The sequence below is a fragment of the Balaenoptera physalus genome, assembly GCF_965194825.1.
Source record: "Balaenoptera physalus genome assembly, chromosome: 11".
NCBI classification, from domain to species: Eukaryota; Metazoa; Chordata; class Mammalia; order Artiodactyla; family Balaenopteridae; genus Balaenoptera; species Balaenoptera physalus.
The window spans coordinates 22325903-22352820 of record NC_138896.1 but is presented as its reverse complement, the minus strand read 5'-3'; the positions used below and the strand labels follow the sequence as shown (position 1 = coordinate 22352820).

Here is a 26918-nt window from a genome sequence, read left to right as displayed (position 1 = left end):
GCAATGGGCAGGTGGGCTGAGTTGGGTTTGGGAAACCAGGCAGTGTTCTCTGCTCTAGCACAGGCAGATTAAGCCAAATCTTTACCTGGGAAGCCTAAGCAGTTCCTATAAACGTTTGCTTTAGGAAAAAGCCGCTGCTACAGAGCTTCCGCTCTGCCTCCTCCCTCCCCTTCACGTGAGCTCCCAGGGTGAGGGGAAAGCAGCTGTTGCATGTTTACGAGCACAGTGCAGACCTGCAGTCCTCCCTGTGCTCCCTGAGCATCTCAGGACACAGGGACAAAGTCTCAGCTGCCGTGTCCTTATCTAGGCTGCTACTACAGACCACACTTACCTTCAACACTGAATTTCAGTTTGGTCTCGCTGAGACTCCAACCCCACTGCTCAGACAGCCCCTTCCTCTCTCACCTACCCAGAAAGGCAAAGAAAAGCTCACAGAGGAGAAAGCAGTCACAAAAGAGGCCCAAGGAGTAAGGGAGAAAAGCAAAGGGGAGGAGAGGCCTCCCAATGAATGAGAGACAGGAAGGGAGAGACAGGGAGAGACAGGGAGAGAAGAGAGGGCCTGATAGGGTAAGCCTGCAGCAAAGAGAAAGTTGAAGGGAGAATTTGGGAATGTTGCAGGTTTTTTTCAGTTTCTCTTTCACCAATCTAGTCCAAAGTGTCGATGATACCACTCCCCTGCATTCAGCCTCATTGACAGTGTCATGAAGGATTTTCAGTGCCTGTGATCAGCGGAGCACCTAGAGAAGAAGGGAAGTTCAGGCAGTGAACAGGGCACTCAACCAGTCGGCAGCATCCGCCGAGCACCGCTATGGGCTAGCGGACGCTGTTGCAGGGATTTGGGACACAGCAGAGAACCCTGCCTGAGAAAAACAATAAGTATAATAAATAAACGATATAGTGTAATATATAGGTGATACAGTGCTTTGGAAACAGAAGAAAGTGGAGTAGGATAAAGGAGTGAGGTTTCATTATCTAGGGTGGTCAGGGGAGGCTTCGTTAAGAAAGAGGCATTTGAGCTAAGATACAGAGCAGATGAGGGAGTCAGCTCAGTGCTACCTGGGAGGGTAATCCAGGAAGTGGGATCAGCTGATGAAAAGGCCTTAAGGTATAGACTAAAAAGCTTTCCCATGGGGTTTCTCAGATGATCCTCATGGAGAGTGGCCAGGTGCAGGGACTCTGCAGGCAGCCAGAGCCTGATGGGAAGGAAGGGCGGGGAAAGCCGCGGGGTGGGAGAATGAGTGTCTTGGTAGCAGGGCGCTGCTGTGGTTTGTCCCTGTCCACTAGTGTTGCTGTGGACGAGTTACTTCACCTCTCTGTGCCCAAGTGGGAAGACAAGAAGGCTAGACGGGTGTGTGGGGCTCTCAGGGGTGAGGCAATGCAGGCGACCCCTTCTCTGGGTCTCGCGGTGCTGCTCCTCTGATTACCAAATGAAATCCACTTGTGGGGCAAGTCGGGGGCAGGATGGGGTGGGGCTAGGAAATGGAAGGGAAGAGCCAGGCTTGTATGGAACAGGAGGTCCCAGGATTTGGGGGGAGCGGGGGAAGGGGGACAGTTTCCTATTTGCCTCTTTGCACTGGATGGGCCCAAAGCGAGGAGGCCGACGACATGAAACAGCTTCCGAGCGGCCTAAAGAGACAGCGAGAAGTGTCAGCCTAGCGGAGCGGAGAGAGGGTCCGCGGTGCTCCTTCGGCCCAGGTCCCAAGGCCCCATCGGCGTTTCAAGAATCTCGGTCGCGGGTCGGCCTGGCTCAGGTGAGTCCCCGGGCGAGCGGGGCCGGCGGGGGCGGTGCATCGGGCTCCAGGCTAAAGTCCAGGAAAGAGGGCGCGCAGTACGGGGTGGGCCAAGAACCAAGGCCGGCCTTCCAGGAATAGATATACCACGACTACTACTAATAGATACTTCTGTAGCGCTCACCACGAGCCTGGCACTGTTCTAATCGCTTAACAGGAATTAACTCATTTAATCGTCAAAAAATGGTCTGTATACGGGAATTCCCTGGCGGTCCAGTGGTTAGGACTCCGCACTTTCATTACCGAGGGTCGGGGAACTAAAATCCCGCAAGCCGAGGGGCGTGGCCAAAAAAAATCAATATGATTATTATCAATTCCATGTTAAAGAGGGTGAAACTGAGGCACGGAGAGGTTAAGTCACTCGCTCAAGGTCACACAGCTTGAAGGCCCCCTTTGTGCTCTTGACCCCATTTCAGTAAGAAGCTACAAAGTATTACATCAGTGCTGTCAAGGCTGTACTGGATTCCGTTTTAACTGCTACCCTAGTTAGAATTGAGAGCACCGTTTCTTTAGCAGTTCCAATGATAGACATTGAGGTTGTGTCCTGTTTTCACTATTAGGAACAACATTGCAGTGCCAGGTCGTGTACTTGCCTCCTTGAGCACAAGTGTTAACACTTGCAGCACCATAGTATATGCACATTTTTTAAAAGCTTTTTTTTTAATTACAAAGAATTTAAAACGTTGACAAAGACTGAAAGAATAATATAATGAACCCTTACATGCTCATCCACCTTCAACAGTTGGCAACTCTTGACCAGTCTTGTATCATGTATGTCCCCATCCACCCACTCCCTTCCCTTGTTATTTTGAAGCAAAAACATATACTGTTTTACCTGTAAATATTCCAGTATGTATCTCTAACAAATACTTTTTAAAACATAGGCATAATACCTTTATCTCATAAAAACTTAATAGTTATTCCTTATGCCATTACATATCCAGTAAGTGCTTACATTCCAATTCTTATATGTATATATATGTTTTGTTGAATATATATATCATATATCATATATATATAAATGTTTAGTTGAATCAGGATCCCCATTATGTCTACAAAATGTGTTTGACTGATAGGTCTTGTCTATTTTTTTGTTTGTTTTTGGCTGCGTTGGGTCTTGGTTGCTACCAGCGGGCTTTCTCTAGCTGCGGCGAGCGGGGCTACTCTTCGTTGCGGTGGGCGGGCTTATTGCGGTGGCTTCTCTTGTTGTTGCTCCGCGGCATGTGGGATCTTCCCGCATCAGGGCTCGAACCCGTGTCCCCTGCATTGGCAGGCAGATTCTTTTTTTTTTTTTTTTTTTTTAAAGCAGTCACCTTTTTTTTTTAATTTTTATTTATTTATTTATTTATTTATAATTTATGGCTGTGTTGGGTCTTCGTTTCTGTGCGAGGGCTTTCTCTAGTTGCGTCAAGCGGGGGCCACTCTTCATCGCGGTGCGCGGGCCTCTAACTATCGCGGCCTCTCTTGTTGCGGAGCACAGGCTCCAGACGCGCAGGCTCAGCAATTGTGGCTCACGGGCCCAGCTGCTCTGCGGCATGTGGGATCTTCCCAGACCAGGGCTCGAACCCGTGTCCCCTGCATTAGCAGGCAGATTCTCAACCACTGCGCCACCAGGGAAGCCAATGGCAGGCAGATTCTTAACCACTGCGCCACCAGGGAAGTCCCTCTTGTCTCTTTTAATTGGATTTCCGCTCCATTTCTTTCTTCCCATTGCATTGTATTTGCTGGGGGTGGGGGTTGTTTATCCTGTAGTTGCCCCCAGTATGCATTTTGACAAATGCTTCCCTGTAGTGTACTTTCACATCTTTCTCTGTTTCTGTTTCCTGGAAATTGGTTGTTCAGTCTGGAGGCTTGAACATATTCAGGTTCAGCCTTTCTGGCAAGACCACTTAATCATGGTGTCACTTTCTTCCATCAGGAAGGAATGTCTGGTTTCTCTTTGTGATGTTAGCAGCCATTGATGAATAGTGTCTCTATCCACTAATTCATAATTGGTGGCAAAATCACGATATTCTAATTATATCATTCCTTCTTTATTCACTAGAAGAATACTTTTTTTTTTTTTTTTTTTGGCTGCGCAGCCCGGCTTGCGGGATTTTTCAGTTCCGCGACCAGTGATCGAACCCGGGACCTTGGCAGGGAAAGCACGGAGTCCTAACCACCGGACCGTCAGGGAATTCCCTAGAAGAATACGTTTATTAAAAGAAACTTTTTCTTATCATCTATTTGGTTACCAAGTGTTATAATTCACATGGAAAAGGCAGGATAAATCCTTGATTGTTTCCTTTTATTTACCAGTTTTCAGAATAGTTAGTTGGTTCTCTAGCATTCTCTAGTGGTGACCAATCCAGTTTTTAAAAATAAGAGTAATTATGAATTCATGGATGTAAACATCCTTAAAGTGTTTCAGTCCACTGCTGTCATTATCTTTACTGATGCTCAAATTTTCCCATCTTCAAGTGGGAAGTTCTTCAGGTTGGCTTCTGACATTAGACCCTCATAGTCAGGAACTTCCTTGCTTTATGGTGACAAGATGTTTCAGGCTTATGTCATATAATTCCTGCCTCAGATCTGGATTCAGCCATTTCTCCAAGGAGCCTTGGTTTCTTCTTGGGGAAACAGAATTTCAAGACCACAAATTGGATGCCAGGGGATGTCCACTGTTTCTAAGCCGTTTTAGTAGAAAGACCTAGGGCATCTATATTTTATTGATACTTCCAATTCAAATTCAGGACTATAGGGTATTTACTTCTCTTACATTTGTATCTCCTTTTGTATTAGTTATTTCTATTTCAAAACTTAGTAGTTTAAAACATTATCTCATAGTTTTCATGTGTCAGGAATCCAGGTATGGCTCAACTGGGTCCTCTGCTTCAGAGTCTCTCAAGACTGAAATCAAGGTGTTAAACAGGGCTGGTGTCTCACCAGAAAGCTTGACTGGGGAAGGATCTGCTTCCAAGTTCACGTGGTTGTTGACAGGATTCTGTTCCTTGAGGGTTCTTGGACTGAGGGCCTTAATTACTCAGTTACTTGCTGGCTGTTGACAAGAGAGCCATGTAGGCCTCTTTAACATGGCTGCCTTTATATACTTTTAAATTTTTATTGAAGTATAGTTGATTTATAATATGTTAATTTTTGCTGTACAGCAAAGTGATTCAGTTATACATATATATATATATATTCTTTTTCATATTCTTTTCCATTATGGTTTATCAGAGGATATTGAATATAGTTCCCTGTGCTATAAATAGGACTTTGTTTTTGGGTTGTTGTTGTTTATTATTTTATTTTTATTTATTTATTTATTTATTTTTAGATTTCAGTTCCTATGGATTTTTAAAAAAAATTTTATTTTATATTGGCATATAGTTGATTAACAATGTGTGTTGGTTTTAAGTGTACAGCAAAGTTATTCAGTTATACATATACATGTATCTATTCTTTTTCAAATTCTTTTCCCATTTAGTTTATTACAGAGTAGTGAGCAGAGTTCCTTGTGCTATACGGTAGGTCCTTGTTGGTTATCTATTTTAAATAGAGCAGTGTGTACATGTAAATTTCCAAACTCCCAATCTATCCTTCCCTGCCACCTATCCCCCCAGTAGCCATAAGTTCATTCTCTAAGTCTGTGACTCTATTTCCGTTTTATAAATAAGTTCATTTGTATCAATTTTTTTTAGATTCTGCATATCAGTGATATCATATGATGTTTGTCTTTCTCTGACTTACTTCAATTAGTATGATAATCTACAAGTCTAACCATGTTGCTGCAAATGGCATTATTTCATTCTCTTTAATGGCTGAGTAATATTCCATTGTATATATGTACCACATCTTGTTTATCCATTCATCTGTTGATGGACATTTAGGTTGCTTCCATGACCTGACTATTGTAAATAGTGCTGCAATGAACACTGGGGTGCATGTATCCTTTTGAACCATGTTTTTCTCCAGATATATGCCCAGGATTGGGATTGCAGGATCGTATGATAGTTCTATTTTTAGTTTCTTAAGGAACCTCTATACTGTTCTCCACAGTAGCTGTACCTATTTACATTCCCACCAACAGCGTAGGAGGGTTCCCTTTTCTCCACACCCTCTCCAGCATTTATTGTTTGCAGACTTTTTGATGATGGCCATTCTGACTGGTGTGAGGTGATATCTCATTGTAGTTTTTTTTGGGTTTTTTTCTGGCCATGCTGTGCAGCTTGCAGGATCTTAGTTCCCCAACCAGGGATGGAACCTGGGCCCCCAGCAGTGGAAGCACAGAGTCCTAACCACTGGACCACCAGGGAATTCCCTCTCATTGTAGTTTCTTTCTTTTTTTTTAAAATATTTATTTATTTATTTGGCTATGCTGGGTCTTAGTTGCGGTATATGGGATCTTTTTCAGTTGTGGCATGTGGGATCTTTAGCTGCAGCATGCAAACTCTTAGTTGCAGCATGTGGGATCTAGTTCCCTGACCAGGGATCGAACCCAGGCCCCCTGCATTGGGAGTACGGAGTCCCAGCCACTGGACCACAGGGAAGTCCCTCTCATTGTAGTTTTTTGTTTATTTTGTTTTGTTTTGCCGTGTAGCCTGCAGGATCTTAGTTCCCCAACCAGGGATTGAACCTGGGCCCTCAGCAGTGAAAGCGTGGAGTCCTAACCACTGGACCGCCAGGGAATTCCCTCGTTGTAGTTTTGATTTGCATTTCTTTAATAATTAGCGATGTTGAGCATCTTTTCATGTACCTCTTGGCCATTTGTATGTCTTCTTCGGAGAAATGTCTATTTAGGTCTTCTGCCATTTTTTGATTGGGTTGTTGTTTATTTTTTCATATTGAGCCACATGAGCTGTTTGTAAATTTTGGAGATTAATCCCTTGTCTGTCACATTGTTTGCAAATATTTTCTCCCATTCTGTGGGTTGTCTTTTCATTTTGTTTATGATTTCCCTTGCTATACACAAGCTTTTGAGTTTAATTAGGTCCCATTTGTTTATTTTTGTTTTTATTTCCATTACTCTAGGAGATGGATCAAAAAAGATATTGCTGTGATTTATGTGTAAGAGTGCTCTGCTTATGTTTTCCTCTAAGAGTTTTACAGTATCCAGTCTTACATTTAGGTCTTTAACCCATTTTGAGTTTATTTTTGTGTATGGTGTTTAAGAATGTTCTAATTTTATTTTTTTACATATAGCTGTCCAGTTTTCCCAGAGCCATTTATTGAAGAGACTGACATTTCTCCATTGTATAGTCTTGCCTCCTTTGTCATAGATTAATTGACCATAGGTGCATGGGTTTATTTCTGGGCTTTCTATCCTGTTCCAGTGATCTATATTTCTGTTTTTGTGCCAGTACCATACTGTTGTGATTACTGTGGCTTTTTAGTATAGTCTGAAGTCCAGCAGCTTGCTTCCTCCAGCTTCGTTTTTCTTTCTCAATATTGCTTTGGCTATTCAGGGTCTTTTGTGTCTCCATAGACATTTTAAGATTTTTTTGTTCTAGTTTTGTGAAAAATGCCATTGGTAGTTTGATAGGGATTGCACTGAATCTGTAGACTGCCTTGGATAGTAAAATCATTTCGATAATACTGATTCTTCCAATCCAAGAACATGGTATATCTTTCCATCTATTTGTGTCATCTTCCATTTCTTTCATCAGCGTCTTATAGTTTTTGGAGTACAGGTCTTTTGCCTCCTTAGGTACGTTTATTCCTAGGTATTTTATTCTTTTTGATGCGATGGCAAATGGGATTGTTTCTTTAATTTCTTTTTCTGAACTTTCATTGTTAGTGTACAGAAATGCAACAGATTTCTGTGTATTAATTTTGTATCCTGCAACTTTACTGAATTCATTGATGAGCTCTAGCAGTTTTCTGGTAGCATCTTTAGGATTTTCCATGTATAGTATCATGTCATCTGCAAACAGTGACAGTTTTTGTTTTTTCTTTTTAATTTTATTATTATTTGGCTGCGTCGGGTCTAGTTGTGGCATGTGGGATCTTTGTTGTGGCATGTGGGATCTTTGTTGCAGCATGCGGGATCTTTGTTGCGGTATGCGGGATCTATTGTTGTGGCGCGTGGGCTTCTCTAGTTGTGGTGCGCAGGCTTCTCTCTGGTTGTGGTGCACAGGCTCAGTAGTTGTGGTGCATGGGCTCTCTAGTTGCAGCATGCGGGCTTCTCTCTAGTTGTGGCATGCGGGCTTCAGAGCGTGCAGGCTCAGTAGTTGCAGTGCACGGACTCACTAATTGTGGCACGTGGGCTCTACAGCACGTGGGCTTAGTTGCCCCACAGCATGTGAGATCTTAGTTCCCTGATCAGGGATTGAACCTGCGTCTCCTGCATTGGAAGGCAGATTCTTAACCACGGGACCACCAGGGAAGTCCCAAATAGTGACAGTTTTATTTATTCTTTTCCAAATTGGAATTCCCTTTATTTATTTTTCTTCTCTGATTGCCATGGCTAGGACTGCCAAAACTATGTTGCATAATAGTGTTGAGAATGGACATCCTTGTCTTGTTCCTGATCTTAAAGGAAATGCTTTCAGCTTTTCACTGTTGAGTATGATGTAGCTGTAGGTTTGTCATATATGGCCTTAATTATGTTGAGGTATGTTCACTGTATGCCCACTTTCTGGAGAGTATTTTATCATAATTCGGTGTTGAATTTTGTCAAAAGCTTTTTCTGCATCTATTGAAATGATCATATAGTTTTTATTCTTCAATTTGTTGATGTGGTGTATCACACTGATTGATTTGCAGATACTGAAAAATCCTTGCATCCCTGGGATATATCCCAGTTGATCATGGCGTATGATCCATTTGATGTATTGTTGGATTCAGTTTGCTAGTATTTTGTTGAGGATTTTTGCATCTATGTAAATCAGCGATATTAGCCTGTAATTTTCTTTCCTTCTTTCCTTCCTTCCTTCCTTCCTTCCTTCCTTCCTTCCTTCCTTCCTTCCTTCCTGTGGTGTCATTTTCTGGTTTTGATATCAGGGTGATGGTGACCTCATAGAATGAGTTTGGGAGTGTTCCTTCCTCTGCAATTTTTGGGAATAGTTTCAGAAGGATAGGTGTTAACTCTTCTCTAAATGTTTGATAGGATTCACCTGTGAAGACATCTGGTCCTGGACTTTTGTTTTTTAAACAAAAGGAGGTTTTTTTTTTTTAATTTATTTTTGGCTGCATTGGGTCTTTGCTGCTGTGCATGGGCTTTATCTAGTTGTGGTGAGCGGGGGCTACTCTTCCTTGTGGTGCACAGGCTTCTAGTTGTGGTGGCTTCTCTTGTGGAGCATGGGGTCTAGGTGTGCGGGCTTCAGTAGTTGTAGCATGTGGGCTCAGTAGTTGTGGCTTGTGGGCTCTAGAGCGCAGGCTCAGTAGTTGTGGTGCACAGGGTTAGTTGCTCCACGGCATGTGGGATCTTCCTGGACCAGGGCTCGAACCCATGTCCCCTGGATTGGCAGGCAGAACCCCAACCACTGCGCCACCAGGGAAACCCCTGTTAGGAGTTTTTAAATCATATTTTCAACTTCAGTACTTGTGATTGGTCTGTTCATATTTTCTATTTCTTCGGTTCGTATTTTCTGTTTTTTCCTGGTTCAGTCTTGGGAGATTGTACCTTTCTAAAAAATTGTTCATTTCTTCTACCTTGTCCATTTTATCAGCATACAGTTGCTTGTAGTAGTCTCTTGTGATCCTTTGTATTTCTGTGGTGTCCGTTGTTGTAACTTCTCCTTTTTCATTTCTAATTTTATTGATTTGAGCCCTCTCTCTCTTTTTCTTGTTGAGACTGGCTAAAGGTTTATCAATTTTGTTTATCTTTTCAAAGAACCAGCTTTTAGTTTCATTGATCTTTTGTGTTGTTTTCTTCATCTCTGTTTCATTTATTTCTGCTCTGAGCTTTATGGTTTCTTTCCTTCTACTAACTTTGGGTTTTGCTTGTTCTTCTTTCTCTAGTTCCTTTAGGTGTAAGGTTAGGTTATTTATTTGAGATTTTTCTTGTTTCTTGAGGTAAGATTGTATTGCTATATATTTCCCTTTTAGAACTGCTTTTGCTGCATCCCATAGGTTTTGGATCATCATGCTTTCATTTTCATTTATCTCTAGGTATTTTTTTATTTCCTCTTTGATTTCTTCAGTGATCCATTGGTTGGTTAGTAGCATATTGTTTAGCCCCCACATGTTTGTGTTTTTTAGTTATTTTCCAATAGTTGATTTCTAGTCTCATGGTGTTGCAGTCAGAAAAGTTGCTTGATATGATTTCAGTTTTCTTAAATTTACTGAGGCTCTCTTTGTGGCCCAGCATGTGATCAATCCTGGAGAATGTTTAGGTGCACTTGAGAAGAATGTGTATTCTGCTGCTTTTGGATGGAATGCTCTATAAATATCAATTAAGTCCATCTGATCTAATGTGTTATTTAAGGCCTGTGTTTCCTTATTGATTTTCTGTCTGGATGATCTGTCCATGATGAAAGTGGGGTGTTAAACTCCCCACTGTTATTGTGTTTCTGTCTATTTCTCCTTTTATGGCTGTTGGTATTTGCCTTATATATTGAGGTGCTCCTATGTTGGGTGCATATATATTTACAGTTGTTACATCTTCTTCTTGGATTGCTCCCTTGATCATTATGTAGTGTCCTTCTTTGTCTCTTGTAACAGTCTTTATTTTAAAGTCTATTTTGGGGACTTCCCTGGAGGTCCAATGGTTAAGACTCCACACTTCCATTGCAGGGGTCACGGGTTTAGTCCCTGGTTAGGGAACTAAGATCCCGCATGCTGCCTGGTGTGGCCAAAAAAATAAAAAGTCGGTTTTGTCTGATATGAGTATAGTTACTCCAGCTTTCTTTTGATTTCCATTTGTATGGAATTCCTTTTTCCATCTGCTCACTTTCAGTCTGTATGTGTGGCTAGATCTGAAGTGTGTCTCTTATAGAGAACATATATATGGGTCTTGTTTTTTTTATCCATTCAGTGAGTCTGTTTCTTTTGGTTGGAGCATTTAATCCATTTGCATTTAAGGTAATTATCAATATGTATGTTCGTATTGCTGTTTTGTTAATTATTTTGGATTTGCTTTTATAGGTGGTTTTTTTTCCCTTCCTCTTTTGTTCTCTTCTCTTGTGATTTGATGACTAACTTTAGTGTTGTGTTTGGATTCCTTTTTCTTTTTGTGTGTGTATCTATAGTAGATTTTTGTTCATGGTTACAATGAGGTTTTGGTATAGCAGACTATATATAAACAAGATTGTTTTAAGTTGCTGGTCTTTTAATTTCAAATGCATTTCCAATATCCTGCATTTGTGCTCTCCTCTTCTCACAGTTGCTGGTTTTGATATCATATTTGTGTGCAGATGATTTCCACCTTTACTGTATGTTTGCCTTTACCAGTGAGCTTTTCTATTCATAATTTTCTTGTTTTTAGTGGTGGCCTTTTCTTTTCTGCCTAGAGAAGTTCCTTTAGCATTTGCTGCAAATCTGGTCTGGTGGTGCTGAATTCTCTTAGCTTTTGCTTGTCTGTAAATCTTTTGATTTCTCTGTCAAATCTGAATGAGAGCCTTGCTGGGTACAGTATTATTGGTTGTAGGTTCTTCTTCCCTTTCATCACTTTAAATATATTGTGCCATTCCCTTCTGGCCTGCAGAGTTACTGCTGAGAAATCAGCTGATAACCTTATGGGAATTCCCTTGTGTGTTATTTGTTTCTTCTCCCTCGTTGCTTTTAATATTTTTTCTTAGTCTTTAATTTTTGTCAGTTTGATTACTATGTGTCTCAGCATGTTCCTCCTTGGATTTATCCTGCCTGGGACTCTCTGCACTTCCTGGACTTGGGTGACTGTTTCCTTTTCCATGTTGAGGAAGTTTTCAGCTATTATCTCTTCAAATACTTTCTCAGATCCTTTCTCTCTCTCTTCTCCCTCTGGGACCCCTGTAATGCAAATGTTGGTGCACTTAATGTTGTCCCAGAGTTCTCTCATACTGTCCTCATTTCTTTTCATCCTTTTTTCTTTATTCTGTTCCACGGAAGTGATTTCCACCATTCTGTCTTCCATCTCACTTATCTGTTCTTCTGCCTCAGTTATCCTGCTATTGAGTCCTTCTAGTGTATTCCTTTCATTTCAGTTATTGTATTGTTCACCTCTTTTTGTTCATTCTTTAGTTCTTATATGTCTTTGTTAAACATTTCTTGTATCTTCTTGATCTGTGCCTCCATTCTGTTTTGAGATCTTGGATCATCTTTACTATCATTATTCTGAATTCTTTTTCAGGTAGATTGCCTATCTCCAATTCACTTAGCTTTTCTTCTTGGGTTTTTATCTTGGTCCTTCATCTGGGACATATTCCTCTGCCATCTCATTTTGTCTTAACTTTCTGTGATTGTGATTTCCATTCTGCAGGATGCAGGGTTGTAGTTCTTCTTGCTTCTGCTGTCTGCTCCCTGGTGGATGAGGCTGTCTAAGAGGCTTGTGCAGGCTTCCTGGTGGGAGGGACTGGTTCCTGCCCACTGGTGTGTGTAGCTGGGTCTTGTACCTCTGGTGGGCAGGGCCCTGCCAGGGAGTGTGTTTATCAGGAAGCTGTGTGCTCAGGAAGACTTTAAGCAGCCCATTTGCTGATGGGTGGGGCTGTGTTCTCGCCCTGTTGGTTGCCTGGCCTGAGGCATCCCATCACTGGAGCCTACAGGCTGTTGGGTGGGGCCAGGTCTTGGTGAGAAGATGGTGCCCTCCAGGTGGGCTCATACCAATGAATACTCCCTAGAACTGCTGCCACCAGTGTCCCTGTCCCTGCAGTGAGCCACAGCTACCCCCTGCCTCTGCAGGAGACCCTCCAATACTAGCAGGTTAAGTCTGGCCCAGTCTTTTATGAGGTCACCACTTTTTCCCCTGGATCCTGGTGCACAGAAGACCCTGTGTGTGTCCTCTAAGAGTGGACTTTCTGTTTCCCCCAGTCCTGTGGAATTCCTATGATCAAACCCCACTGGCCTTCAAAGCCAGATTCTCTGGCGGCTCCTCCTCCCATTGCCAGACCCCAGGCTGGGGAGCCTGATGTGAGGCTCAGAAGTTTCACTCCTATGGGAGAACTTCTGTGGTATAATTAGTTTCCAGTTTGTGGGTCACCTACCTGGCATGTATGGGACTTGATTTTATCATGATTGTACCCCTCCTACTGTCTTGTTGTGGCTTCTTCTTTATCTTTGGATGTAGGGTATCTTTGTTGTAGGTTCCAGCATTTTTTTGTTGATGGTTCTTCAGCAGTTAGTTGTAATTTTGGTGTTTATGTAAGAAGAGGTGAGCTCACGTCCTTCTATTCTGCCATCTTGTCTCCCAATCAAGATTAGGTTTTCCCCACGACTGAGTTGCAGAGTTTTGAGGACATTGTTGTTTATCTGTTTAAGGAGGAGAGCATCAGCTATCAAGCAGAAATCACAGTTTTTAAAAAAAAATTTTTTAGCCTATTCACAGAGGTTACATCCCCTCAACATTACTGTATTCTATTGGTTAGAAGCAAGCTATTTAAAGGGGGTGAGGGATTATATAAGGCTTTGAATACTGGGAACTGCGATCATTGGAGGACATCTTACAGCCTGCCTGCCACACTTTTCTCCCATGTCAAGAATTCTAGTTATCAAGGACAGTGGGATGATAAAATTAAAATATCACATCATTTATGCATTTAAAATTTTAATAGATACTGAAGTAACTCCAAATTGGCTTTGCCAGTTTACATCCCATATCCCATATCCTTGCCAATATTAATCAAACTTTTAAATAGTTGCCAATCTCTTAGGTGTGTAATTGTGTCTTGTTTTTATTTTTAATCTCCAAATACTAATAGAACTATGATTTTTTTATATGCTTATTGGCCATTTGCATTTCTTCCTTTGTGAATTCCTTATTCATATCCTTTGTCCAGCTTCTTTTTGGGCTTTTTAACTTTTCCTTATTGATTGACAGAAATTCTTTATAGTCTGTATATTAACCCCTTAATTAATATGGATTAATTAATCCATATTAATATGTGTGCACAGTTATGTGTGTATACACACACACACACACACACACACACACAATGTGTCATTAAAAAAAAAGGACTACCTCTGAAGACAAGATGCTAAATTGGAGTCCTCCTGAATCCCAGGCTCCAGGCAGAGTGAACCTGCTACTAAATTATCTGGACTATCTGGAGAAGCAAGAGAAATCCCAGTTGTGGCCATGCCAGTTCCCTCCAGAACAAAAAAGGGCTACACGAATCAAGGTGGAGAAAAACAGCTTCACATAGAATCAGGAATCTAGCCTGCTAGGAAAGAGTTCTTTACACCAGGAAATCTGCAGATAGCACTTCTGCTACCAGGATTTCCTTGGGCCTTGGCTCTGAGCCATCTCTGGGAGATATGGAAGTAACAAAGACCCAACCCCTTCTTCCCCCCAGTAGCAGTGACTTCACCAAGATATATTTTCCCCCAGTAGCAGTGACTTCACCAAGATATGTTTATGTCTTCACATGTAAATTTTGGAAGGAGGCAATTTCCAGGGCTCTATTCCAGCCTTTAGGGAACCAGGTTCCTTCTAGCTTATTTCTCCATCACTTCCTGAGCAGGTACTGGTGTGTATAGAGCGCCTGGACCAGTTCTGCTCTAGTCTTAGGACTAGAGTCACTCACCGTATCCCTTGGGCTCACTGTTTCTTCTCAACTGTGGGGTGGCATTGAGGGTCATGGTGAGAGTGTAGGCCAGGCTCAGAGAGGTAATCTGCCCAAGGTCATACAGTTGGAATTCAAAGACTTTCTGGTGCCAAGACCCACATTTATGCTGCTTTATAAATATTATTTATGCTGCCTTATAAGATACTGTCTCTGCCTTCTGCATGGCCAGTGCTGACTTGCTCTTTTGAACTCTCACTGTGGATGTGATTTGGAGAAGGGAATGGTGGGGGGGCGTGGAGGGAGGCTGTGGTGGGCAGCCAGGCAACATCACAGAACTGTGATCTAAATGATAGTAATGGCAGGGGGTGGAGACGTACAACAGATTCAAGAGAGATTAGAGGTGGGTGGTAGAAGGAAGGGATCACAGATGACATCTACGTTACCTGGGGGGCAGGTATTGAAGTCATTTATTTAATTATTGAACCCTAGAGAAGAGAAGAACACATTTAGAAGGGGGAGATATTAAGTGCAGCCTTTGATAACTGCCAAGTAGGGGATGGCCAGAGGGCTCTAAAGATCAAGATAGAAAAGAAAGTGAAATAAGAGTTTATTCTGTAAATAATTCCTGCCCACATTAGCAATCAGTATCTGTACTATTCATTTATCATTTAATTTAAACCTGCATTCTATTAATACTCTTGTAAGTGGGTATTTATAGATACCAGACATTCCATTGCTTGAAAGCAGAAACTAACCCACCTTAGTGATGTATTGGTATTTCACAAGGAATAACAGATTAATTAAAGGAAATAATGAACATATTTGAGCATCTGTGTGTGAAGTAAGTGAATCTGTTACTGTTATGCATGGCTTACACTTACACCTCAGCATGTGCACAATTTCACGCCTTTTGAAAGAATTCAAGCCTGATTACCTGCCATTCAGCCAGAATTGGGACAGTAAATGTTCGGGTGTGAAAGGAATGCAAGGTAAGACCCACAGAAATGAGGTGGGGTCCATCTTCTCTTTACCCTCTAGACTAATTCATCAATACTAGACTTCAACACGAAAGAGTTCACATCATCCACTTTTTTCAAGTATTTCTCCTTTGGTTATCTATCCTTATGACTTGAATCCTGGACTCATCTAATCTCCTTAGTAGTTTTCAACATGGGCTTTACGTCAACTTTACTGCTATCCTTCCCTTTCTTCTCATAATGATTCTATTGTTACCCTGATTTGCTCCATATTGCCTCAGTTTCCTCAGTTTTCTTTTGGCTTCTACTGCCAACGTCCACAGTCACAATAGGACACGCCTTTCATTTCAGTATTCAAAGAGACTGCTTCAGCCCCGGTTTTCCCTTTACAGAACTCTCCTTCAGCATTCCGGCCTACACACAATCGGATGCGGTTACACCAATGCTCAGGTCTTCAGCCTTTGACACCTACATTTTGTTTATATCATCCTGACATCATGGGCTCTGTTTTGATTTTCAACTATGGATTCAGTGCCATTCTATGGTTATTTTTATTTTCCATATAATTTATTACAAGATATTGAACATACTTCCCTGTGCTATACAGTAGGACCTTGTTTACCTACTTTATATATAGTAGTGTGTATCTGCTAATCCCAAACTCCTAATTTACCACCCCCCCCCACCCTCTCCCCTTTGGTAACCATAAGTTTTCTATGTCTATGTGTTTGTTTCTGTTTTGTAAATAAGTTCATTTGTATCCTATTTTAGATTCCACTTATAAGTGATATCATATTTGTCTTTTTCTGTGTGACTTACTTCACTTAGCATGATAATCTCTAGGTCCATCCATGTTGCTGCAAATGGCATTATTTCATTCTTTTTTATGGCTGAGTAGTATTTCATTGTATATATGTACCACATCTTCTTCACCCATTCATTTGTCAATAGACATTTAGGTTGCTTCTGTGTCTTGGCTATTATAAATAGTGCTGCTATGAATACTGGGTGCATGTATCTTTTCAAATTAGTTTTTTCTCCAGATATATGCCCAAGAGTGGGATTGCTTGATTATATGGTAACTCTATTTTTAGTTTTTTTAAGGAATCTCCATACTGTTCTCCACAGTGGCTGCACCAATTTACATTCCCACCAACAGTGCAGGAGGGCTCCCTTTTCCCCACATCCTCTCCAACATTTGTTATTTGTAGACTTTTTAATGATGGCCATTCTGACTAGTGTGAGGTGATACCTCATTGTAGTTTTGATTTGCACTTCTCTAATAATTAGCAATGTTGAGCATCTTTTCATGTGCTTTTTGGCCATCTGTATGCCTTCTTTGGAGAAATGTCTATTTAGGTCTTCTCATTTTTTGATTGGGTTTTTTGTTGTTGTTATTGAGTTGTATGAGCTGTTTGTCTATTTTGGAAATTAAGCCCTTGTCAGTCACATCATTTGGAAATATTTTCTCCCTGTCCATAAGTTGTCTTTTCACCTTATTGTTCCCTTTGCTGTGCAAAAGCTTGTAAGTTTGATTAGGTCCCATTTGTTTATTTTTGCTTTTATTTCTATTGCCTTGGAAAACTGACCTAAGAAACCATGGCTATGATTTATGTCAGAGAATGTTCTGCCTAGGTCCTCTTCTAGAAGTTTTATGGTGTCATGCCTTATATTTAAGTCTTTAAGCCATTTTGAGTTTATTTTTGTGTATGGTGTGAGGGTGTGTTCTACCTTCACTGATTTACATGCGGTTGTCCAACTTTCCCACCACCACTTGCTGGAGAGACCATCTTTTCTCCATTGTATATTCTTGCCTCCTTTGTCGAAGATTAACTGACCGTAGGTGTAGGTTTATTTCTGCGCTCTCTGTTCTGTTCCATTGATCCTTGTGTCTGTTTCTGTGCCAGTATGACACTGTTTTGATTATTGTAGCTTTGTAATATTGTCTGAAGTCTGGGAGGGTTATGCCTCCAGCTTTGTTTTTATTCCTCAGCATTGCTTTGGCAATTCTGAGTCTTTTATGATTCCATATAAATTTTAGGTTTATTTATTCTAGTTCTGTGAAAAATGTTAATGGGTAATTTGATAGGTATTGCATTAAATTCTGCCTGCATTTTAATTTTTTTTTTTAAGTTTTTATTTATTTATTTTATTTTATTTTTATTTATTTTTGGCTGTGTTGGGTCTTCGTTTCTGTGCGAGGGCTTTCTCTAGTTGCGGCGAGCGGGGGCCACTCTTCATCGCGGTGCACGGGCCTCTCACTGTCGCAGCCTCTCTTGTTGCAGAGCACAGGCTCCAGACGTGCAGGCTCAGTAGTTGTGGCTCACGGGCCTAGTTGCTCCGTGGCATGTGGGATCTTCCCAGACCAGGGCCCGAACCCGTGTCCCCTGCATTGGCAGGCAGACTCTCAACCACTGCGCCACCAAGGAAGCCCCCTGCCTGCATTTTAAAACGGCATTCCTGGGGCTTCCCTGGTGGTTAAGAATCCACGTGCCAATGCAGGGGACAGTTTCGAGCCCTGGTCCGGGAAGATCCCACATGCTGCGGAGCAACTAAGCCCATGCGCCACAACTACTGAACCTGTGCTCTAGAGACCGCAAGCCACAACTACTGAGCCCATGTGCCATAACAACTAATGAAGCCCGTGTGCCTAGAGCCTGTGCTCCACAACAAGAGAAGCCACCGCAATGAGAAGCCCACACACCATAATGAAGAGTAGCTCCCACTCGCCGCAACTAGAGAAAGCCCCTGCGCAGCAACAAAGACCCAATGCAGCCAAAAAAAGGAAAAAAATGGCATTCCCCAGAGAAAACTACCAGGAAAAAAAGAAAAGGAGGCAGGATTTCATTCTTTAAATGCACAAATTAATCAATTCAACTAATAAAGGATTTCCCACGTTTGATATCAAAATTAGACATAGAAAAAGATACCAATAGATTTCAACATTTTTACAGATCATTTTTAACATTGTTATAACAGTTTTTGAAACTCTACATAGATTTTTTTAAAAGAAATATTAGTCATTTAATTAATAATTTCATTGTATACATACATCAGGTTTGCTTTGGGTACAGTCTGATGTATAGTTGTGATTTTTCTGTGTCTTACTAATGTCTACATTGTACCTGTTTTACCTGCCTTAATCTGACATATTTGCATTATGCGCCAAGTAGAAATGGGCAACATCTCTCCGAAAATCCCCGAGTTCTAGAGAAGCACCTGGATTACAGGCTCTGTGCAGGTGCCATGCATTGCTCATGGCTACATCAATCATGTAGCTCACCAAAACTGAGTACCATTTCTTGCCTCTTATTCTCACCCTATATTTGGAAATGATCTGTTCCATTTTAGCTACACCTTCCCTGCATTCATCATACAGTTTCACTAGGGAAGGTTGACTTATCTGAGGGATCTCCTTGTCATCGGCAAAACAACATATCTCATTGACTGGCTCTATGCCAACAGCGTTGGAGCACAGACTGATAATACCATCACCATGCCAACGACACAAAATTATCTCATCATTTTCTTCTACTCGGAAATCGAAATACCCCTTCTTCATTTTCTTCGTATGTTCTGCACTCATCAGGGGACATTTTTCAGTCCTGTTCTCACGAATTGTTCCTGTTGCCCTCACCCCTTTCTTCTTCAAGGCTGACATCAATTTGACACTTGTAAAGAAGCTATCAAAACACAGATGGTAGGGATATTGACCTCTCTCTAAAAGAACATCAGCAAAATTCATCACTAGATTTCCACCTAAACCAAGATCAAGATCTTTACCTGCCATCATAGTTGACTCTTCTTGATAGGGCTCAAACCAAACCAGATAACCCTGTGTGGTTGTACCACACCAGACTTTATAGCCAATTCTAATAGGTTTCCCATTCAGGAATTGGTCACTATCAAAACACTCACACATTGTCTTATCAAAACAATAGTATTCTTCGAGGGGAGCATACAGGAGAAAATTTTTATTCATTTGCTTTATGAGAGGCCTCAATTTTGTAAACTTATCATTTTGATCTAGGTGGCTATTATCTGCAAAATGCAGGTATGAGAAAATCAATTCAAATCTGTCCCTTCTGATTGCATCTCTAACCAGGTTCTGATCGGCATCAGACATTTCCCAATACATTCCCCTTCTGGGACGCCTCACAAGGCCACTCAAAAGCAGGACACCAAGCACACACCTCATTTCCTGAACTGTGACTTCCAAGTTGACATTTTTCTGAGAAGCATAATTATTGGTTTCACTGACAATCAAGTTGAATGTTTCATCATCAAAAAATAACTCAAAGAGCTCCACTGGGTTCAACTTTTCACTCTTGAGATTCAAAAGTCCAGAATCCAGAGCTGACCAGCTTGGAAAGTTGGGTTTAATGTCTCTTTTGGTCCAGTGCTTCTCTGGGACGCTTGACACCTTTGGTCTTTTTGGAGCAGGCTGAGTCTCAGGCTCGTCATCCTCTTCCACATCTGAATCACCAGAAAATGTGAGTCCTTGGAGCAGTTCACTCACTCGAGCTTTGTCTTTTTTTCTCCCTTTTCGGGTAATGTCTCCTGCAGCGTATTCCAGGGATGAGATGTGCATCCGAGTCCACATGTCAGCAGGGTGACGGTCCTTCAGAGTGTTCCAATGTGCAACTGTCCTTTCAGCAGGAACAGGGGTACTACAAGGGGCCTGGAGTACACAATCTCTGGGAAAGAAAAAAGAACGTATGCTATAAAAATTCTCAGTCTTATTCACTGGTACAGGATAAATCCATGACGCCTAAGGATTCTTTTGTGGGGAATACTTCCTTCTCACTCCTCATGTTTCCATGGGGAGGGCTTTGGCCAGACTGAACATTTCTGGCCTCTTCCCACTTCCCACTCACTCCTCATGACTTAACTAATTGTTGAATCTGGGAGAAAGAACTGGGCTGTCCTCTTTAGAAGGAAGTTGCAGACATTCCATATTCCTTTTTCTCCCAAGATGGATCAGGAAGGCCTATGGGGGGGGAGGGTCTGCTGTCACTATGCGGCCACTTAGCTCTGCCTCTGAGCGGCTTTATCAGTCTAGCTTCTGTCAGTCATAAAGCAGAGGTTTCCAGAATCATCTGTTTTACTCCTGTGTCTCTATCAGTTGGTTCTGAATTTGGACAAGGAAATGGGTTGTTATTTACTGAGCCCCCTCACCTCTCACAGAATTTCTGAACATGGAACAATTTAGCCTCCCCTTGTTCTGCATTCATCTGGTGGACGCACTGTTTCTGGGGTGAAACAAAAGAGAAACTCAAACTTATTGCCCTTGGACTGATTTTTATGCAGTTTTCAAGGAACTAGGCTAAAGTTACTAAGATGGAAAGTATTATTTTACACAAACTTCTTTAATTCTAGAAATGTGCATTTCATTTACAAATGTCCTGTTGGTACATTAAATTAGACTAATTTAAGAAGACATAAGGGAGGAAACAGCAGTGAAAAGAGTATGTTGTAATATAATTTACACTATATATATTTATTTGTTTGCTTAGAGCATTTATCATCCTGGGTGTCTTTAATGTCTGCGTGTATGATCCATTCGGTAGATCCATCTTAGAGTTCCCTGACATCTTCAACTTCAGGGACCCTCCTTGAATCCTGTCACTACACTGAACTTTCCACTGGTGAAAACTAAACTCCAAGAGTTCACTCTGTAGCCCCAATTTCTTTTCACTCTAGCCTCCTCACACTCTTGTCCCACAATACCTGTTCTTCCTTCTCACTCTGACTCCTCCATTTCCTCCTGCGTTTACCTACCTTCCTATTCTGTCTAGACCTCGTGATCCATCATCACCTTAGTCCTTCTCTTGCCAGGATCACCAATCAATCACCCTGCCCCAGTGTCCTTCTGTAGTGGTGGACCAGCAAAATTCAGCACCAGATCAACCCTATCCTTAGTCTTCTCTGTTCCTAACCCAGGAGTGAATAGTGCCAGAGAAATCAAACAACTAGGTAGACTGACACTGCTAAATATGATGGTCTCCAAAACTCAGCTAGTTACTCAACACTGCCCAGAAATCCTTCTCATGTCCTCTCGTCCCTTTCTTCCCTTTTCCCCACAGCAGGTGTTTCATCACTCTTCATCACTCTTCTCAAATCTACCAGTCTATCTCCAAACATGACTTCTTTTCCTACTCCAAAGAGGACCCAGAATTTTTCAAGCAGAAACTTGCTCTTTAAAATGATCCTCTGGGACGTCCCTAGTGGTCCAGCGGTTAAGACTCTGCGGTCCCAGCGCAGGGGGCCCGGGTTCGATCGCTGGTCAGGGAACTAGATCCTGCATGCCATAACTAAAAGATCCTGCATGCCGCAGCTAAGACCCAGCGCAGCTAAATAAGTAAATAATAAATAAATAAAATAATAAAATGATCTTCTATGGCTCCTGTGACTCTTCTCTCCTAGTTCTTCTCCTATCCTCTCTAGGCATTTGCATTTTCTTTCTCTGCCTCTCTCTGATCCACCTCCTCTTTAGCTGGTAAATTCCTGCTTACTCATCAGGGCTTGTTTCAAATGTTACCTCTTCTGGGAGGTCTTCTCCAGTATCCAGATCTCTGTTGAGTCCTCTCCTGCATGCTCTATCATAGCTACAGGGCACGTCATCATACTGCATTGTGTTCTGTGTTTTCTCATCTACTGTACCCTCATGTGACTTATTGAAAGTAGGGTCTCTGTATTACACATGACTAAATATGAGTGATAAAATGCTTGCTGAATGAGTGGGGAGGTTGCTGGGGGCATGGGGGCGGGTACACTCGTCTTTGACATCATGATGGAGCACCAAACCTAGAACATCCTACCCCTTCAGACTTCTTGTCACGTGAAACAGTAAGCTATCTTGATTCTCGGAGGCACTGTGAGGGATGGTTTCAGTTACCTGATGTAAACGTACCTGACAGACACAACAGCAGGTTCCTATTCTCCAGTTATAACTCTGAGCTAAGTCAGAGTGTTCTCTCTCTTACTTTAGTGCAGCTTGGCTCGGACTTTACCAGCTTTATGAAAGATCTTACTTCTCTTCTTAGGCTTCAGGACATTTCTCTTTTAACTGAGATTTAGCTCCCTGTTTCCCTAAGATGAACAAATGTCAATAAGGAGAATCCTCATCCCCGGCCCTACTCTTCAGTGTAATTATCGCACGCTGTTTCCTTTTTCTTCTCTTCTCACGTCTCCAAGGAGTTAATGGCCTCACCAGAACCCAACCTTTGCTCATGATCCGGTCCCTCTCTTTCTGCTTTAGGAGCACCTATGCTAGACATTCATTCCACAACCACCACTCATTAAGCACCCACTACTATCCTTAATTTGTCCCTTCATCATCAGCTACTCTCCTTTTAATTCTTGCTCAGGATTCTCCTAATGGAGGTCGAAGATACCCTACCTGTCTTCCCTAAGTCCTCTTCCAGGTCTGATGATATTTCTTTCTTAACCATCATGGCAACAAACCTTACCTGCAGCCCTCACTCTCTTGTCTAAATCCTCTGCTTCTCTATCTTCTTCTCTTTCTGGCTTCAGTATCTGTAGCCCCACAACATAAGGGAGCCAGGGGAAGAGTGATCAGGCAAGGTAAACTGAGTCAGAGGATTCTTGGAGGCAACTGTGTACCAACGGAAAGTTTTGTATAATTATGATATACTGGCAGGTCACCTCCTTGGCATGGGACCCCCTATGATCACAGAAGTGAGTGTTACTCTTTCTGTATTATTCCAGGGAAGCAGGCTTTTACCAACTTGTTTCTCCCGTTTCATTTCAATTTCTTCTTACATCTGTAGGATTTGTTCTACTTAGGACCATGGACACTCACCTGTTGGGTATTCCTGAGACCTCAGCACCTCGTTCCATTTCTTCAGAAGTTTCTTGCTTTGTGTTAAACAATCCATCTTTAGTTACAACTTCTTCAGCTGAAATAATATGTTAATGATTTAAATGTCATTTGTTGCCTGAATCTAGAAAAAACAATCTCTAGGGTAAGGAATAGGATGTTCCAAATTAAAACAAACAAAAAATCAACAGGTGTACCAGGAGTGCAGTCACAACGGTCCTAAAAATGTGGCAGAGTATAGGAAGATAATAAGAAAGGTCAATTTGCAGGGGAGAGTATCTAACAGGGCAAAGCATATTTAAAGAAAATTACACATAGACAGTAGTGTTCACAGAGAGTGAAGAGAACGTCCTCTGAGGTAAAGAAGAGATGAGGCAGGGTGTTTGTGGAACTTTCAGATATTAAGGGATGTCTGAAGATGACAAATTATATGGGACCCTTGAAAAGGGAAGAAAAAAGGGAGCAGAGGAGGAGATGTTGAGGGAATCATGATCAGAGAAGATAACAGCAAGAATCAGTAGTGATTAGCAACAGAAGAAGATAAGGGGATTGGGAGGGATTCAAACTGGCAGGGGCTGAGAGAAGTGCGGAGGCAGAGGCCCGAAGAAGGGGAAGGAAGGGTGAGGGCATGTAGGAAATGTGGGTTCACAAGGGCCGAGTCAGGGTTAATGATGGGAAAGGTGAGCACAGCTGGGGACCAGCCAGAGGCCTGTCCTTACCCATCAGACTGATGTTTGTAACCTTCTCCTGAGCCGAGTTTCCATAGATGTTCCTCTGGGCCAGACTCAGATGTGGCCACTCCTCTGGGACAAGGGCCTGGGCTGCTGCTTCCTCAGTCTTCACTGATGTCTAAAAAGGCAAAAAATGGCCTCTCAGTCTTCACTGTGGTAAGGATAAGGGGTCCAGGTGTGAAGGGTGTTGAATACCACACTGCAGACCAGTCGTACCAAGCCAACCAGCAGGGCCCTGCTCTCTCCGAAGGTCTAAGGGACGACTGTCCTGCCTCTCTCCCAGCTTCTGGGGGTTGTCAGCAATCCTGAGTTTTCCTTGGCTGGTAGATGCATCACTCCAGTCTCTGCCTCTGCCCTCACATGGCCTTCTCCCTGTGTGTCTCCCTGTCTTCACAAGGCCTTCTTATAAGGACATCGACCGTTGGATGCTGGGCCCACCCTCCTCCAGTAGGACCTCATCTTAACTTGATTACATCTACAAAGAATCTATTTCCAAATCAGATCACAGTCATAGGTACCTGGGGTTAGGACTTCAATATATCTTTTCGGGACACAATACAAGCCATAACTTCATCTTAGCTCTACTTCAATTAATGTTATTTTTCTCTTTCTCTGGCTGGTCTTTCATTATTTGACTCAATGCTAGTTTCATTCTACTGTCCACCCACATCTCTGCCCTTTCGTTTTCCTAGCCTTTTGATCTTCTTATTCCTCCTTAATTCAAATCTAATGATTACACATCAGTGCAAACGTTTAACTACTTTGTTATTTCTTGGTGTGATCATGTCCAGACATTTGCATTTTTGAAATACTTTTTTTTTAATAAATTGCTTTTTGTTTCTCCATTATATAGCATTTTAGATAATTATATTGATTTAAATATACATATAGGTAAGTTTTACTTGCTATACATTTCTTTTCAGGAAGGTGAAGTATTTGTTAAGAACAGGAGGCACTAGGTCTGATAGGACTAAGAATGAATTAAAAGTCACAGAGTGAGGAAAGGACTCCATGAAGACCCTGTTCTTGAGGAAACTGACTCAGCAGCAGAGGACTTAAATAGGAGACTTAAATATTTTTTAACTAAATGACTAGGAAAATGATTGGACCACTAAGAGAATAAGGGGGAAAAAAAACCAAGAGTCTATTCTGTGAAGAAGATGTGAAGTTTTGCCTTGGATACACAGAATTTCCATTATCATCACCAAATATTAATTGGGTATGTGCAGAACACTGGGACTATAAAGTAATATGAGGAAGAGTACTGCTTCTCAGACTGGGGAGAGAAACCAGAGACCCCCTCAAAAGATAACACATCAGTCACTGAGCATCAAATGAGTAGAGGCACTTTCTGAAACCAAGGGCCTAACTCTGCCCCTTATTCTCATACCTTGAGATTTGGATGTGCCTCCTGCATACGGTATGGAATGAGGCCACTGCATGTAATCTATGTGAGCTCCCTGGATGAGGCACAAATGGTCTGTGATATTCTGTGACAAGGTGAAGGCAGAGGGACTGTGCCACCTGAAAGGCTCCCAGGGTGAGCAGTGTGAGCCAAGAGAAGGGCAAGGGATAGGTGGTCGAGGGAAGGAGGGCTGCTACTGAGGTTCGCATAGCCCGGGCAGCCTGCTCACCTGGGACCTCGCTGAGTTAGACCCTGGTACTGCTGCCTGGTCTCTGGGATTCTCTTCCTGGAGAGGGGCTGGTCCCTGGGGAGCGGGCCCTGTGGAAGGAAGAGACAAGAGTCCTGAATGAGACACAGTGGCTTTTAGGAGAGAGACCTTTGTGGGGGACCCAGGCCCCAAATCTTCTTATGTTTGTTAAACATCCAGGAACTAAGATACAGATCTTACGCTAGAACATCATATATGCTTTCATTCTGTCAGAATTCTAAAATTCTAAAACTTTAGGGTCCCTACCCACAAAATAAGTGGTGTTTATGAACTCATGGGGTGCTCTACAGTGATGCACTTTCACATTCATAAAGAAAAATTAGAAATTATTGATGAAAATAAGGAGAGGGAAGGCAGAACTTGGTGATAAAGGAAACATTAACCAGAGAACAAAGAAGAACGAAAAGAAGTGGAGAACAGAGAGATAAGGCAAAGGGGAAACAGGAAAGCAGATAAGAGGAAGATGAAAAGAGAAAATAAAGATACAAAAAATAGAGTTGATAATGGGGGAGGCAACGTATGGGGGGAGGCAGGGGGTAGATGAGAAATCTCTGTACCTTTCTTCCAATTTTGCTTAACATAAAACTGCTCTAAAAAAATAGTCATACATGTACACCTAAAACTAACACAACATTGTAAATCAACTGTACATCAGTAAAAAAAGTCACACACACACAAAAATAGTCATACATACATACATAGAAGAGATGCTAACCGTGAGCTAGGAGAACATTTGAGAATCTGCCACACTGGAAACTGTAACAATAATTCAGACAGTCATAATGATCGCAAGGTGCCAGGCACTGCACTGTTACTTAAAAAGATTCTTTCCAATTCCTTATCTGTACAATGGGGAGAACACAGTCTACTTTACAAGGTTAATGAAGATTGAGGTAACATAAAAACTCTCTGTAAAAGCCCTCTGTAAATTGTAAGACCCCACACAAGGTAGTGTATCATTATTTTTCAAGATGGCAACAATATAAGGAGCCCAGAATCACTAAATGAAGAGCACAGGGGATAATTCTAACCCAAAATATAACATAGAACATAGTACCCCTCTTCCTTGCTCCAGACACAGTGGATCACTGTGGAATCTTTTTGTTGCTGTTGTTTCATATCTAGAGCAAATAAGCCTTGCTAGAAAAATAAAATAGCCTTGCCCCTGATTCACTGTTACTAACTTACCTCCCCACAATGCATACACGCCAAACAACCAACAGCTTAAAAAGCACAGTGTAAAGCAGGTCTGCTGTCAGAGAAAGGGCTAAGCTGAGGAGAGGC

The 26918-nt window shown here is 42.0% G+C and overlaps 1 protein-coding gene across 5 annotated transcripts in view; it reads right to left on the bottom strand.

The window, feature by feature from the left end:
• Nucleotides 1–19949: 19949 nt before the first annotated feature.
• Nucleotides 19950–26918, bottom strand: part of LOC309638887 (piggyBac transposable element-derived protein 1-like) — a 17339-nt gene continuing 10370 nt past the window's right edge. For 2 of the 5 annotated variants that reach the window (XM_082415335.1, XM_082415336.1), the window contains exons 4-5: nt 25596–25684; nt 23950–24079 (exon numbers count right to left, since the gene is read on the bottom strand). In XM_082415335.1, coding sequence (XP_082271461.1) covers nt 24070–24079; nt 25596–25684 — 99 coding nt within the window. In that variant the 3' untranslated portion in view covers nt 23950–24069. Of the gene's footprint in view, nt 20085–20565; nt 20640–22304; nt 22480–23212; nt 23355–23949; nt 24080–25595; nt 25685–26918 lie in introns of those variants that run through there. The other 3 variants (XM_082415332.1, XM_082415334.1, XM_082415333.1) reach the window with 3 other exon arrangements.